The 14716-nt window shown below is 44.1% G+C and overlaps 1 protein-coding gene across 9 annotated transcripts in view; it reads right to left on the bottom strand.

Moving 5' to 3' along the window:
- Window positions 1–14716, bottom strand: part of TEAD1 (TEA domain transcription factor 1) — a 270542-nt gene that overhangs the window by 12324 nt on the left and 243502 nt on the right. For all 9 annotated transcript variants that reach the window (XM_047877731.1, XM_047877736.1, XM_047877737.1 and 6 more), the window contains 2 exons: window positions 5931–6071; window positions 1394–1546 (listed from right to left, as the gene is read on the bottom strand). In XM_047877731.1, the coding sequence (XP_047733687.1) occupies window positions 1394–1546; window positions 5931–6071 (294 nt within the window). The remainder of the gene's footprint in view (window positions 1–1393; window positions 1547–5930; window positions 6072–14716) is intronic.

Raw genomic sequence — 14716 nt, 5'->3', positions numbered from 1 at the left:
GGCCCCAGAATTTTTAAAAGCTTCCTGGCTGAATCTGATATGCAGAAGATTTTAATTTCTAAACCTTTATTTATTCAGTTCTTACATTTGGTGTGAAGAAGCTGGCTCCTACTGCTTCTGAAAGTTGAGTATTAAGGAAGTTCATGAACTGGACAACCATTGGTACTCTGAAACTGACCATGGAAATGGGCAAAAGCTAATAAATCAAGGGTTTGGGGGAAGGTTGGGGAACAGCTGCCTTTTTTTTTTTTTTTTTTTCCTTAAAGTAGCACACCATTGACTGAGAACCCTGGTTTCAAAGGATCCAAAAACTCCTGGTAAACAACTTCTGCCCTAAGTATTCCAGTTTTTCATCCTAGAAACAGAGCAACAAAGCAGGCCTTCAGAGGGCTGAATATTTGACCACAATATTGTCTTGCTGCCCCCTTTTAGCACAACTGTTTCCAAGTTCTGTTTTGGCATTTTTCCTTCAGTTAAATCAAGGAATGCTAACTTTTTCAAAAATGAGCATTATGAAACCCATTGCCGCATATTTTATAGGCAGATTTTTGAGGACGACACTGTTCTTAACCTCCCCAAGTCTCCAAATGAAGCCCCCATGGGAAATTTGTTTTAAAGTTAAATCTGAGGGGACCCTCCCCCACTCCCCAGCACTGCCCAGGGGAACCAGAAACTTCTCCCTTCGTGGACCCTGAGCACCACTGTTTTCACTTCCCCTTTTAGCTGCCCACGTTTTGGCCATACTTTTCAGCCTATGGAGAATACTTCCTCTGCCCTCTTCCTGGTCATGACATTCTATTTTAATTTTCTATTTCTTGTGGTACTGAGGGTTTACGTTTTGCTGTCTTAAGGTATGTTATCTCTTTTAAAGCCTTGCAATCCTTCGTGAAATGAGTCAAGGTGTATTTGAAGGACAAACCCACGGACTTTACAGTTTTTGCCTCATTTGAGATTTGCAGACAATGCTTCTAGGATTCGCACTTGGCTGACACTGGTATTACTCAGGGAACTATAAAAAATATTCATGCCTGGGTTCTATTCTCAGAGATCCTGATTTAACTGATCTAGGACGCAGCCTTGGTGTCAGGCTTTTACAAGTTTTTAAGTATTTTAAAAGTTCTCCACATCTTTCTAATGTGCAGCTGGAGTTTAGAATGTAGGGACCATAGTTTTTACTACCCATTTGAATTCTAGTTTTCCCAAGCTTCGAAAAGCTTAGCCCAGCCCAATGAAACCCCGTCTCTTCTATAGACCTGAGCCCATGCTTGCCCTGGATGCTGTGGATTCAAATGGTAATTGATCAACAGCCCGGTCACCTCCCCTGGCCCGGGCACCTTGCTGTCTTTCCCCACCAGCTGGGTCTGCCCCAAGAGGAAAGAGGCAAAACAGTTACCAATAAAATTGTGAAGTTTTCCAAAACACTGTTCATCATATATTTCTCTGGTAAGTGTTTGAGCTTGTGGATGAAGTTAATCATATATTCACACATCGGGGAGCGGTTTATCCGGTACACAAATCGGCCATTCTCAAACCTCGCATACTCCGTCTGTGAGGGAAAAAGGAGTTGAGCACTTTTACACTTCTGACTTCAAGATACATGAAAAAAGCTATTGCTGCCTGCAAAAGCATTTTTCCTTTTCAACATGAATCATCCGCTAGATGCTGTACTATTTCTGTAGTTTACTTAATTAAAAAAAAAAATCCTATTTCCAAACTGAATGCCATACTCAGAAATCCAGGATTTTTCTGGAAATTAAAAAAACAAAATGTGTAAACAGAATAGCTTTAAAGAAGGGTTGTACAGGTCAGAAAGAAAAGAAAGCAAAAGCTGGAAAGAAATATAATCACCTACTTAGTGATTTCCTACCTGGAAATCTGGGAGAGCAGGCCCAGCCAATGACAATTCTTTAAAGAGCCCAGAGAAAATCCTCCTTCACTTGTTATAAAGGCCTCACAGCCAACAACCAATGCAGCTAACTTCTCTACCTTGGGAAAAACTACTTTCCACTGATCATGAGCTCCTGACTGTGAGTTATTTATGTCTTTAATAAACAAGGAAAGAAAAAAAAAATACTGGTATTGAAGTTCCCACTGAAGCACTCAGAAATAAGAAACACACCCCTAGATAGCCTTGGATCAAAGAGGAATTAAAAAGGAAATTACAAACTCTCTCAAGAATAATGAAAAGGAAAATCCTTTACATCAAAACTTATGGGACCCGATGAAGCTATACTTGGAGGACACTTAATGATGTAGCTTCATGAGTTCATCATTAAAGACGAAAAATTACAGAACTAAACCACATCTTCGATTAAAAAAAAAAAAAACCCACAAAAGTAAACCCAAACCACAAAGAAACCAAAGAAAACCCAGAATAGGAAATTAATGAAGATAAAAGCTCAAATCTATGTTAACAGAAATAAGAAATGGAGACAGAATAAATTTTAAAAAACTGGTTCTTAAAAAGCCAAAATAAAATAAAGCCTTCACAAGGTTAAGGAAGAAAAGAGACGAAACCACAATGACAGTAGAGATTGGGAGATTTGTAAAAGGTTACTTCACATAACGCTGTAAGGCAAAAAGCCGTAGAGGAGAGGATGCTTTCCCAGCAAAACTTAAACTACTAATACTGAACCAAAAAATAGGAAACTCCAATAGCTCAATTACCATGGAAATGCCTAGAAACTTGTTTAGAGATGAATCCCTGAAAAAGGCATAAAGACCACCTGGTGTGATGGCTGAGTTTTATGGAACTCTTAAGGAACAACTGTTTTCATTGTTTCGGAAACTACATCAGACCAGGTGTCTCAATTCTTTTTAGGAAATCGACAGACACGGAGAGACTATAAAAAGGAAAGGTGATTATCACTTATGAGATGCAAAAATCTTAACGTAAAATAGCAAATGGAACACATCAGTGCGTCCAAAGTAGGACTTTGTTCAGGAATGCTGTGGTGGCTCAAACACAGGACATGCATTAACTCGTGATGTCCACGAATGGGAGAAAACTGATAGTAAGAGTTGCTGAACAGGCATTTGGCAAAATATTGCAGCTGTTACTAATAAAAACCCTCAGTATGACAAGAATACAAAGAAAGCACTTAAATATAAAGACCATTTATAAAATCCAACAGTAAGTATAACCCTAAATGGCCAAACACCAAGCCCATCTCTATGAGCAGCAGTAACTAACTATACAGGGATACTCACCATCCTATTTCTTTTTACAGGTGTGCTGGAGGTTTTAGAAAATGGAAAGAAAGCGAGAAAATAATAGTAACAGAAAAGTGGCATAAACATTGGAAAAGAAGAAATAACATAAAGCCGCTCTTTTTGCTGCTGCTATGACCACATACGTAGAAAATCCAAGAACCTAGGGGCAAAACCCGGTAGAGATAAATAAGGGAATATGGCAAGATGGCCAGATAGGACATATTTCTGCTAAAACCAAGAACTTGTCTCTCTTCTGGTAATTAAAATCTAGAAACAGGAAATTGCATTAACAAATTAATATAAATTAACGTATATGTAAAAACTACAAAATCTTATTAAGATAAGTAAATGGACCTGCAAATACGTTCTTCACTGGAAAGACTTAGTACTGGCAATGTATCAGTTTATCCCCACATGACATATAAAACCAGTACGATTGTAATTACATTGATCAAAAGGTTTTTGGCTTTCTTTACTTTTTTTTAAAGTGATCTAATTATTTGGAAGAATAAGTGCTGGTTATTGGCCTACAAAATATATGGATTAGAAGAAAAGCAAGATCGACTTGCCTTAGCAGATGTAAGAACGTACTATAAAGCCCGTGTAATCAAATCAACATGGTAGAGGGGGACAAGGAGAGATAAACAGGGTGGAATCAAACAGACTCCAGGAATGGCTCCCAGGATACGCAGGACCTTAATAGGGGTACATCTAAGATCTACTCAGTGGGAAAAGGATGAATCGTTTAATAAACGGGTTTTATTTTACCTTAAAAAAAAAATCTTTTTTAATGTTTTTTTTTTTTTTTTTTTTTTTTTGAGACAAAGAGAGACAGAGCATGAGCAGGGGAGGGGCAGAGAGAGGGGGAGACACAGAATCTGAAGCAGGCTCCAGGCTCTGAGCTTTCAGCACAGAGCCTGACGCGGGTCTCGAACTCACAGAGTGTGAGATCATGACCTAAGCTGAAGTCGGCCACTCAACCGACTGAGCCACCCAGGCGCCCCAATCAACGGTTTTGACCCAAATGTCTGTGTATTTGGAAGACAACAGAAGTGGACGCCCATCTCACACCAAATGCGGAAATACATTTGAAATGGATTAAAAGCTTAATTACACAACTCCACCAGCACTCACGCTACCTTCTTCATGAAAATTCCTGGGATTTCAGTCAAAGGCAACCTTTTCCTGCTCCCTGAACTTTATATACAGCTTTGGGTATGAGTTTGGAATCTGGGAAACAGAGTAACTTGTCTGGTTCATCTTGTCCGGGCAGGTGGTCCATCTAGAGGTGAGCCCTGACAATTCGGCTATTCAGCAGCAATGCTGCCCACGAACATTCCACGTTCCCAACCACTGACCAGTAATGGTGCTTCCTCTCGCTCGGAGGAGATGGGAGGTCATCTGGCCGCAGGCCTCCCAGACCTGTCTCATTACACGGTCGGTCACCTTCTCACCTCCCCTCTCCTTGGGCTTCCCAGACATGCGTTGGGCTGGTTCCCCTCCTCCTTCAGCCATTTTTGCCCTCTGCTCCTCTGCTGGTGTGTCCCTTCCACTCACCCCGGGGCTGGCTACTGCTCCCACGCCCTCCCTGCACCAAGCCCTCCATTCCCATAGCTTTAATTGTCCTTAATGCTTAGGATTCCCAACTGGTATTCTCAGTCTTCCAAATTCCAGTCTTGCATCTAGAGTCATCGCCTGACTACTTGCTTTTGAATACCTTACTTTCTAATCTCTGCTCATGGCAGTGCGGCCCTTGCAACCACAAAATGTGTGACCTTTGGTTCTTCCTCCTCATTAGTATTTAACATCTGGTGAGTCTCTAAGTTCCATTCAAAAATGTTTTACTGGATTTCCACTGCTGCCATGTTCATGAAGCTCAGGACGCCTCAGCTGACATCGACCATCTAGTCAACTCCCTTCTATCCACTCTGGCCAGTGTAACCTCCTCAACACCATCCACAGCATGCCCCTCCTGTGCTCAGGAAGCCAAAGGCCGTGCAGCAGCCCAGATCCTCATCGTTCGGCCCAAAGTCTTCAAACCTCTCCTCCCGCCCAGGGCATCCTCTCTCTCCCGCCTCGGCACCAAGTCTGGCACAGTCAGGCTGGGCCCTGGGGCCTGCGAGCTCCAGGACCGCCATGACGGGTGGGCCGGGTTAACGGGCAGAAGACGTCGGAAAATACAGCTTTACGTGGAATGTCAACCGCAAACATTCACACAAAGCAACCCACCCTGCTGAAAAGAACACACGTTTTTTGAAAGGGAGGGAGGTATGCAACAGGAAAACTATGAATAGGTATTTGACCCCAGTTGGCGCTGGAAATCTGTCCGGAACAATGAAAGGAGTAGAAGGGGCAGAAGCAACCGCACCAGGCTTGAGGTGTCCGGGTTTTAGAAGGCAGGTGCTATTTACAACGCCCGGAAGTGCCCTCGGACCTAGGGGCGGGGCCTGTCTGTAGCAGCTTCCACACCAGGGCACCGAACACTGCTGGCCACACAAGGCAGGGCCCCTGCAGTCGGGGAGGGGTGGCGTGGGGGCTTCTTCCACTTGCTTGCAAATCGCTGTGTCTTTTTAGAAGTGACAGGGAAAAGAGGTGAGAGAGAAAGGGGGAGAAGGAGGAGACACCAGAAAAGTAAAACTCTCTGCCCCGGTGAAAGCTGAAAGGGAGGAAGCAGGGTGCCCCCGAATGAAGGCTCCGGTCTGCAGATGCCCACTTACCTCTACTTTTTCTACTACTTGCTTCCCAAAGGAGCACACTTTGGTGGAACAGGTGACTGTCATATTTTCAGAACTCTCATACTGACTGGTGACACCATAAAAGGCCCCAGCGTCATCCTGAATATTGCAGTTTAGGTCGGCCTGTTGGAAAGGAAACGGAGGTGGGGGTTATTTTCTCTTTACAGGAGTCACGGCAATGAGCAGTGATGGGGGGTGGGGGGGGGGCGGGGGGAAGATCTCCAATCCTTCTGGCCGAGCAGAGGGCGGGGGTGGGAGGCAGGGAGGTGGTGAGGTGATGCTGATCTAGAAACAGGTTCTGCAGCCCACTGGTCATTTTTTGAAGAGAACACTAACTCCAGCAATCTTCCCGTGAAACGACGACGGTACACGCATCTATTCAGTTCGCTTTCTTGCGTCCAGTATAGAATAATACTCTATCCTTGTTATAAAGGATCCAGGAGGTCTCTGAAAGATGTGCAGAAAGCAGTGTATGCCTTGGGTTCACATTCACTGATCTGGAGACAGATTTAAAAGAACAGGAGATCTGCAGCTGGCTAGCCACTTGTTATACGTACAAAAGCAGAACCTTCATTACAAATGACAGCATCCAGGAGGGAAATGGTTCCTGTTCAAGACTGGCTTCCAAAGATGCCAAGTCATTGGTAATTCCCACTCATTTCAGGTATCGTAGGATTACCTACTGTGTGAGGTTTATGCTAGACACTATACAGGACCACAAGTGAGAGGTATGTCTTAAAAGAGCTGCAAGGGACATAGAAATACTACCATGTCAAAGATGCTCAGAGTTCAGACAAGGGAAGGCATTACTTTCAACCAGGGGTATTACTTACGGGGTGGTTACAAAGTGAACATGCAGAGATGGGTTGAGGGGACAGTGGGGGTAGAAGCAGCCTAGGGCGCCTCTTTCCAGCTGCAGTGTTAAGGACTGAGGCCACCAGGAGCAGTGAGTTTGGAAAAACGCAACCAGGACCCAGGCCATGGAGGGCTAAAAAAAGGGGTGTGGATTGCATGCTGCAGGAAATGGGGACCCTTTGAAAGCTCTGGCACAAGAAGGTGCTGTGAACCGAGCTGTGTTTCAGGGATCAACGTCTCAGTGCGGTCTGGTGTTCACTGTGGAGGGAGGCTGCGAGGCCGCTGCGAGGCCGCTGCAGTGGCCGGACCACTGATTGACGGCTCCCTCCCCTCCGGTACCTTGTGATCTGCTATGGCACACCAGGCACTGGGTGGGGAGCTGGGGATCAGAGTAAGCACGAGCTGGGCCAGTCCCTGCTGCCACGGGCTCACAGTTTAGTAGGGAGGACATCACCCTAGGGATGAGCACTCCTGAAAGAGGCATCGAGGGCCATGAGAACCAACTTTGGGGTCAGGGAAGCTTCTGAGGATGATGCAGCCCAGATCCAAAGACAGTAGGAGAGCTGATATAGGCGGGTGAATGTGTCCTGAGAGAGTGTGGCAAGGTGCACAGAACCAGAAACAAGGCCACGAAAAGGCTGGGATGAGAGAGGGTGGCAAGAGAGGCAGGAGGGTTTAGGTCTTAGATCCTAAAACCAAGGGATGCAGGAGTTGTAAGTGCCCAGGATGGGCACAGTGACAAGTTATGGCTGCATCTGAGTTCCTAAGAGGCACCCCGAACACAGCATGGAGACGACTCTGGAAAAGTGAGAGCACAGGCAGAGACAGGTCAGGAAACTGTCAAAGTGGTCCGGACAAGGGACGGTATCTGCACCACTGTGGGGGCTAGAGAGAGACAGGTGGACCGGTCTCATAAATGAGACCACAGTTTGTGAGGTCTGGCACATTCTGACCAGCTCATTCTCAAACCCTGACAGGCAGTAACCACTAGGAAGACCTGAGTCATCCTATATATATTTTTAATGAGGATCTGCATTTGAATTGAATATCAAGACAGTGTCCCTTTCCTTAGGCAAAACTGCAGATTTCCTGGCCTCAAATAAAAAGAACCGTATGCTTTAAATTCCCCCTTTTTTCTTACATGCCAAGAAATTCAAAGCTAAATTCAGGGCTCAACGACAGTAATTACCTGTCCCAGGTATTCCTAATAGCAACTAACAACCAGCGTATAGCTCCTTTTACTGGATTCCAATCTGCTTTTACTTGTACTTGTCCAGGTTTGTATTACCCATAAATTTAGTAACACTCCCTCACATTCTGCCATTTGGAATTATATGGTGCACAGATTGTAGATAAATAAAAATACCCAAGTGTACATTTTCAGGTTTTTTGCAGGTTTGACGCTTGACTCCGCGAAAAGAGCAGGTTAGCAAGAAACGATGATGTCTGACGCTGACTCACATCTATGCCCAAGCTCTCTGGGTCTACTGAGCTCCAGCCTCCAGAGGAGAACGTTACCAACGAGTCTCAGGCATGCGGGAGCCCAGAATTATATCTAGCTTTCTACCTGCCATGTGGCGTGCACGTGGGCCCGCAGGAACCACTGCCTTGTTCTGCCACCAGCTGAGGACATGAGGCTCTGAGAAGTGGCTCAGGTATTGTTTCAGTGGTGGGATTTATGCTCTCACAGTCATGGTATAGTTTGTGCCAACAGGTTTTAGTATTTTTCTGAAAAAAGTAAAAACATATATGTGGTAAGTAAAAAAAAAAAAAAAAGAAAAGAAAGAAAATAAATCAAACTGGAAAAAGAGTGTACATTTTATTTCTATCCCTGAACTTGCCAATCTCTCCACTGGTGATCAGTGTTTTCCAAGCGTCTTTTTGGAGAGAGTTAGCACATAGATAAGCAAGCACACACCTCCCCTCTTTTTTGCACAAAGAGTGGCACTCTTCAAACCTTGCTTTAAAAAAAAAAAAAAAATATATATATATATATATATATATAGTTGGGATGCCTGGGTGGCTGAGTTGGCTAAGCGTTCGACTCTTGATTTCGGCTCAGGTCGTGATCTCACAGTTCATGAGTTCAAGCCCCATGTCAGGCTCGGTGCTGACAGTGTGGAGCCTCCTTGGGATCCTCTCTCCCTCTCTCTCTGCCCCCATCTCCGCGCTCTCTCTCCCAAAATAAATAAACTTTAAAAACTAAACACACAAAAAAATACACAGCTACATCTTAGAACTCATACAGTACTGATACGGAAATAATCAGTTTTAAAAAGACTAGCCATTTAAAAACGTGAGCAGCCTCACATTTTGGTAACTGCATACTATTCCATTACCCAGGCACAGCATAATAATTACTGCGTGCTCTACTGATGAACAGTTCGTTGCTTCCCAACATGGATACAATAATGAGTTTATTACAGCAGGAAAGGTACATTAGAAGTTACTTTTCATTTTCTTTCCTTCCATTTAAAAAATTTTCCAGCACTGAAAGAGTATCAATGGGCTATAAATAAACTGATAGTATTTGAGTTACAAAGAAACTCATTGTTTTTGACACAATCGGGTTGTTTTGAAAGACTGGTGAACAGTCAAAGGCAGTCTGGTGTGAAGAGCGAAGTATAGGGAAGAAGGTGGTCAACGAACAGTTAAAAGCAGTCTGATGTGACGAGTGGAGAGAAGTATAGGAAGGAGGTGGTTAACGGCACAGGCAACCGGGTGGGTTACTTTATTTAAAAAAAATTTTTTTTTAATGTTTATTTATTTTTTTAAAAAAAATTTTGTTTTTAACGTTTATTTATTTTTGAGACAGAGAGAGACAGAGCATGAACGGGGGAGGGTCAGAGAGAGGGAGACACAGAATCCGAAACAGGCTCCAGGCTCCGAGCTGTCAGCACAGAGCCCGACACGGGGCTCGAACTCACGGACCGCGAGATCGTGACCTGAGCCGAAGTCGGACGCTTAACCGAAGACTGAGCCACCCAGGCACCCTGGGTTACTTCTTTTAAACTACCAACCTCTACTTATGTCAGTGATACGACCAGGAGGGAGGTGTCTTCAGAACTGCACCTCAGCTCCCTAGGCACAAGACTTTCTTTTCTGCCCTTTTTTTAAAAAAAATGCTCCATTTTTTACTTTATTCACTTCACTGGCATTGATGATGCAAACTAACTCAGACGTTTCAAACCTAAAGCAAGCATAGAAACAAACGCACAAAATAATCTGTCTATATATATATTTAAAAATGTTTGGAATGGTATCTGCCACAATGTGATGTTAGCAAAACTGCTGGAAATGTCCACAGCCTCCCGTGTCTCCCAGAGATGCCCCCATCTCTCAGAGTTTCTGCGCGTGAAGTCATGCTGGTGAAAGAAAGCAGCCGTCCCGGGCAGCGGCGCACTGCGTGGACCTCAGCAGACTGGATTCATTTTTAAGACCCTCTTTTCTCTATTGGACAAAATTATTTTCAGTAAGACTCAGCACTCTGTTTCACGGTTTTAAATTTTAAATGCAAGAACTCCCAAAGTAGTAAGAGAGTGACAGAACTCAAGTGACTCCAGTTCTGTTTTGCTGTCTGCATAATGACTGTGCTATCAGGGTGCCTTTCCGGGTCTATGGTTTAGCCACGGGGACTGCAGCCCAAACGACTCCAAACTGTCAAGAACTTACTCCTACGAACGGACACAGGCTGAGTCCACATGTGTTACTAAAGAGTAAGTCACACAACGGCCACGCAACAGAAGAGTGCTAATTTGAAGCATATATATGTGTGCGTAGATGGAATAAAAACACTAACTTCACCAATCGTTTAGGACTTAGGTCAACAAAATATTTTTTTCTCTTTAGAAGTATTTTGTCAACGGCATTGTTCAGAACCGTGGGCACATGGTGATCATAAACATGACAACGATTTTTAGGTGGTTTTACCATTAAACGTCTCTACCACCACGGACGTCCTTACTGCCTGCACCTGGGCAGACCATCCTTACCATCCCACCTTCGGTTCACCACTGTCCCTTCGAAGTCCCCAAATAATTGTAATGAGTTTTTCTTGGTGATGGAGGATCTATGGTTTTGGTGACAGGAAGTATCAAAAATGAAGCTATTAAAATATACACATTACGAAAACCTGCTCAGAAATTAGCTCAACAAATTAGGAGTTCTAAACTTGTGGAAGTTTGTTTGTTTGTTTGTTTATTACATAAAACTAAAGTCTGACGTACATTCAGAGAGATGCACAGATCACAAGTTTACAGTCCGTTGATTTTCATAAAGTGAACACACTCATGCAGCCAGCACCCCAATGAAGAAACCAGAAGCCCTCCCGTTCATGCTGTCTTCGAGTACAATCACCCCTTTACCTCATAGGGGTGATCTTGAGGGGAAAACACTGTCCGTTAGTTCTGTCTGGTGTTTTGAACTTTAAATAAATGGAGTCACAGATTGACTCCTTTGTGCTCAGTTTCATATGCTCAGCCTTAGCGGGGAGATTCACTCATGCTGTTGTGGGCAGTTCATTCACCTGCTACTTGCTAGACGATTCCACCAAATGAAAAATACCACGATCTAGGCATTCTACCACTGCCGGGCCCTGGCAATGTTTCCAAATCAGAGAGCTACTCTGAACACCCCTGCACACGCTTTTGATGAACACGTGTATGCATTTCTGTTGGGTGTTCCCAGGAGTGGAACAGCTGGGGTCATGAGGACTGTGCACATTTTAGTTTTCATTTAGATAACAGGGACAGATGGTTTTGGAATGATCTTGCTTTTCTCACAGTTGAGAAAACTTTAATTATCAGTATACATTTATCAGGTTAGTTTTTAAAAGGCTTCTCGACTAACAGTAAATAACCAATTTGCTATTACAACTCTCTGCAATTACTCTCGAACGGTGGGAAATAATCATGTAGCCATCCCACCACATCAACAGCTGTTCTTTGGGAATTTTCTAGGAGGAGGTATTGATGGGAGAGATAATCGTCTGTCAGCTGAGGATGTTCCGATTATCCCAGAAAGAAATGCATTCACTGAGCTCCCATGGAGCAAAGGTAATATCAAAGAAAGAATGCTAGTATTGAATCAACAACAAAGGAGGCAAACTCTGTGATTTGAGTCTGAGATTCACATGTAGTTCATCACCCCCCACCCCCCTACCTGTTTCTCCCAACTGAAAACTCAGGGCAAACCTGTTTCAGACAGTTCTTTTTTTTTTTTTTTTAATTTTTGTTCTTTTTTTAACCTGTATTTATTTTTGAGACAGAGAGAGACAGAGCATGAACGGGGGAGGGTCAGAGAGAGGGAGACACAGAATCCGAAACAGGCTCCAGGCTCTGAGCCGTCAGCACAGAGCCCAACGCGGGGCTCGAACTCACGGACCGTGAGATCATGACCTGAGCCGAAGTCGGACGCTTAACCAACTGAGTCACCCAGGCGCCCCCTGTTTCAGACAGTTCTGAAGGCAAGAAAATAAGAAAGAATGTGCTGGTATCAGATACAAACTATGTCTGCCTCATCAGCTTTACCTGACCGCACGATATTTTCTAAAAGCAAATTAATATAAAAATCCAAGAAACAGCTAAAATCCAGCAAACTTGTCTTCCCAACAAATCCCCAATTCAAACCATATCCCATCCTTTCCTTTGGGGACAAGCCAACCTAAAATGGTCTAGGCTGGGCTCTGAAGTGCTAAACACACACACATAGGCAGATGTGGCTGTGGAGGGGGGGATGTCCAGGCAAACAGGCCCTTTTAAGGAATCTTTGCCCATTTTGCCTTAGAACAGAGACCCCATATATGAACTAGGCTTGGAGGCCAAATGCAGGAATCCTTTCTATGGTATCCTGACCTGTGCTGCCTTTGGGCTAAATATCTTTAGATATAGGAAAATCACTGCTTTAAGAAAAAACTACATGCACAGTAGACTTCATTGTTAGACAGTTCTTTTTCCTATTATATTAGTTATCTATTGCTGCTTTAACAAATGAGTAAACTGAGTGCCTTAAAACAACATAAATATACAATCTCAAACTTCTGCAGGTGAGACTTTGACGCTGGTCTCCCCGGGTCTATGAGGGTCCTGGCTGGGCTGTATTCCTCTCCCGAGGCCCTGGGGAGGGATTGGTTTTCCTTGCTTCTTCCAGCATCTGGAGGCCACTCACATTCCTTATCTGAGCCCCTCTCCCCATTTTCAAAGCCTGCAACAACAGGCTGGGTCCTTCTCCCGCTGCCTACTTTCATCTCTCCTGGGTCCCCCTCCTCTTCTGCTTGTAAGGAACCTGGTGACTACTCTGGGCCCACTCAGATAATCCAAGATCCTCGCCCTAGCTGCTGATAAGCAACCTTGATTCCCCTTTTTGTGCGATGTAACATATTCACAGATACGATGGCTACGGACTTGGGGCGTGACTCTGCCTACCACACCACCTCAATTTGCAGTTTGTGTCCCTGCAACTCCCCCCCAGTGCTCTGCCTTCTGGAATCACACAGACCCGAGAATACCTCTGTTAGACAATTCTGCAGTTTTCATTCATTTTTCCTACCTGTCTTCTTCTTCTTCTCACCCACAAGGCTCTTCAGGTCCCATCTGTTTCCCCGGATTCAAGTCCTACATTTATTTTTATCAAACCCCATCTTGATTTCAGACCCCCCTTCCATCCATTACAGATGTCTGTGAATTCTGACTTTTCACCTATCCTTATTTCATTCCAGACGTCTGCCCAACAGCATGGACAGCAGTCATTTCTTTCAGTCTCATTTTCCATTTTTAACCACAAAGAAAGACCTGCTTCCCGAAGCCGCCACAGTGATAGGAAGAGATGGCACATGAAACAAAATGGCAGCCGTTAAAAACGCTGACAACTGTTCCTAGTAACTCAGTGATCGAAAACGCACTCAGGACAGATACAGACGGAGCCTTGCGTCATATCCACAGAGACGTAACCGCGTAAAGATGGTTGTTCATAATCAATAACCAAGACAGAAAACAGTGCCCACAGAGCCAGTCTGAGCCCCCATCTATAAGGATCAGGTGCACAGTACAGACACACGATGGCTTTTTCCTAAGAGAAAAAGCAGCACTTTTTCTGATCTGTGAGTTTATGACGAGTCTTAAGTTTTGGATATAACTGTTCGCACAGGCACAAAATTACCATCTTTCCCACAAAGAGTTAATTAGAGAGGTTACAGAATTCTTTCTGCAAATAAAAAAGCAATCATTAATAAAGGCGTGTTGAATCAATTAAAGACTTCAGAGTCCACTGGTGGGCAAGTCCTGGGAAATGATACAAGGTCAAGGTGGAAGCAAGTTATAATGCCACACAGAGAGAGCTGACTGCATCAGACAGCAAAGAAACAATAACAAAAAAAGGAAACATCAAATTTTCCCTAATCCTTCTCTAAATCATCCTTGTCTTACACTCATTATAAATGCAGCGGAAACGTTTCAGTCACCAGGCAAGACTCTAGATTAGTTTCTCCTCTGTTACTTCTCATTTAGTTAGCCCATTTATTCACGTGTCTGTTCCGCTGTTTAGTTTTATGTTTTTGAAATTTGAAGTATAAAAGCAATATTCTTCAGGGGCGCCTGGGTGGCTCAGTTGGTTAAGCGTCCGACTCTTGATTTCAGCTCAGGTCATGATCTCAATGGTTTGTGAGATTGAGCCCTGCAGCCTGCTGGGGAGTCTCTCTCTCCGCCCCTCTCACCCCTCGGAAATAAATAAACATTAAAATTAAAAAAAGGAATATACTTCAAAGAATGATCCTTCCCATTCTAGGGGTGAGGAAAAATGAGGCCTCGCCCTGGTAAGTAGGATCCAGAGTTCTCAGAGGGGAGGGTCGGGCCAGGGGGCCCTCTGTGGACAACTCCAGGGCTCTGAAAACCTGGCTCCAGGTGGCTGGAGGACCAGGG

The sequence above is a fragment of the Prionailurus viverrinus genome, chromosome D1, assembly GCF_022837055.1.
Source record: "Prionailurus viverrinus isolate Anna chromosome D1, UM_Priviv_1.0, whole genome shotgun sequence".
In the NCBI taxonomy this organism is placed as follows: Eukaryota; Metazoa; Chordata; class Mammalia; order Carnivora; family Felidae; genus Prionailurus; species Prionailurus viverrinus.
This window is presented reverse-complemented; position numbering and strand designations above follow the sequence as displayed.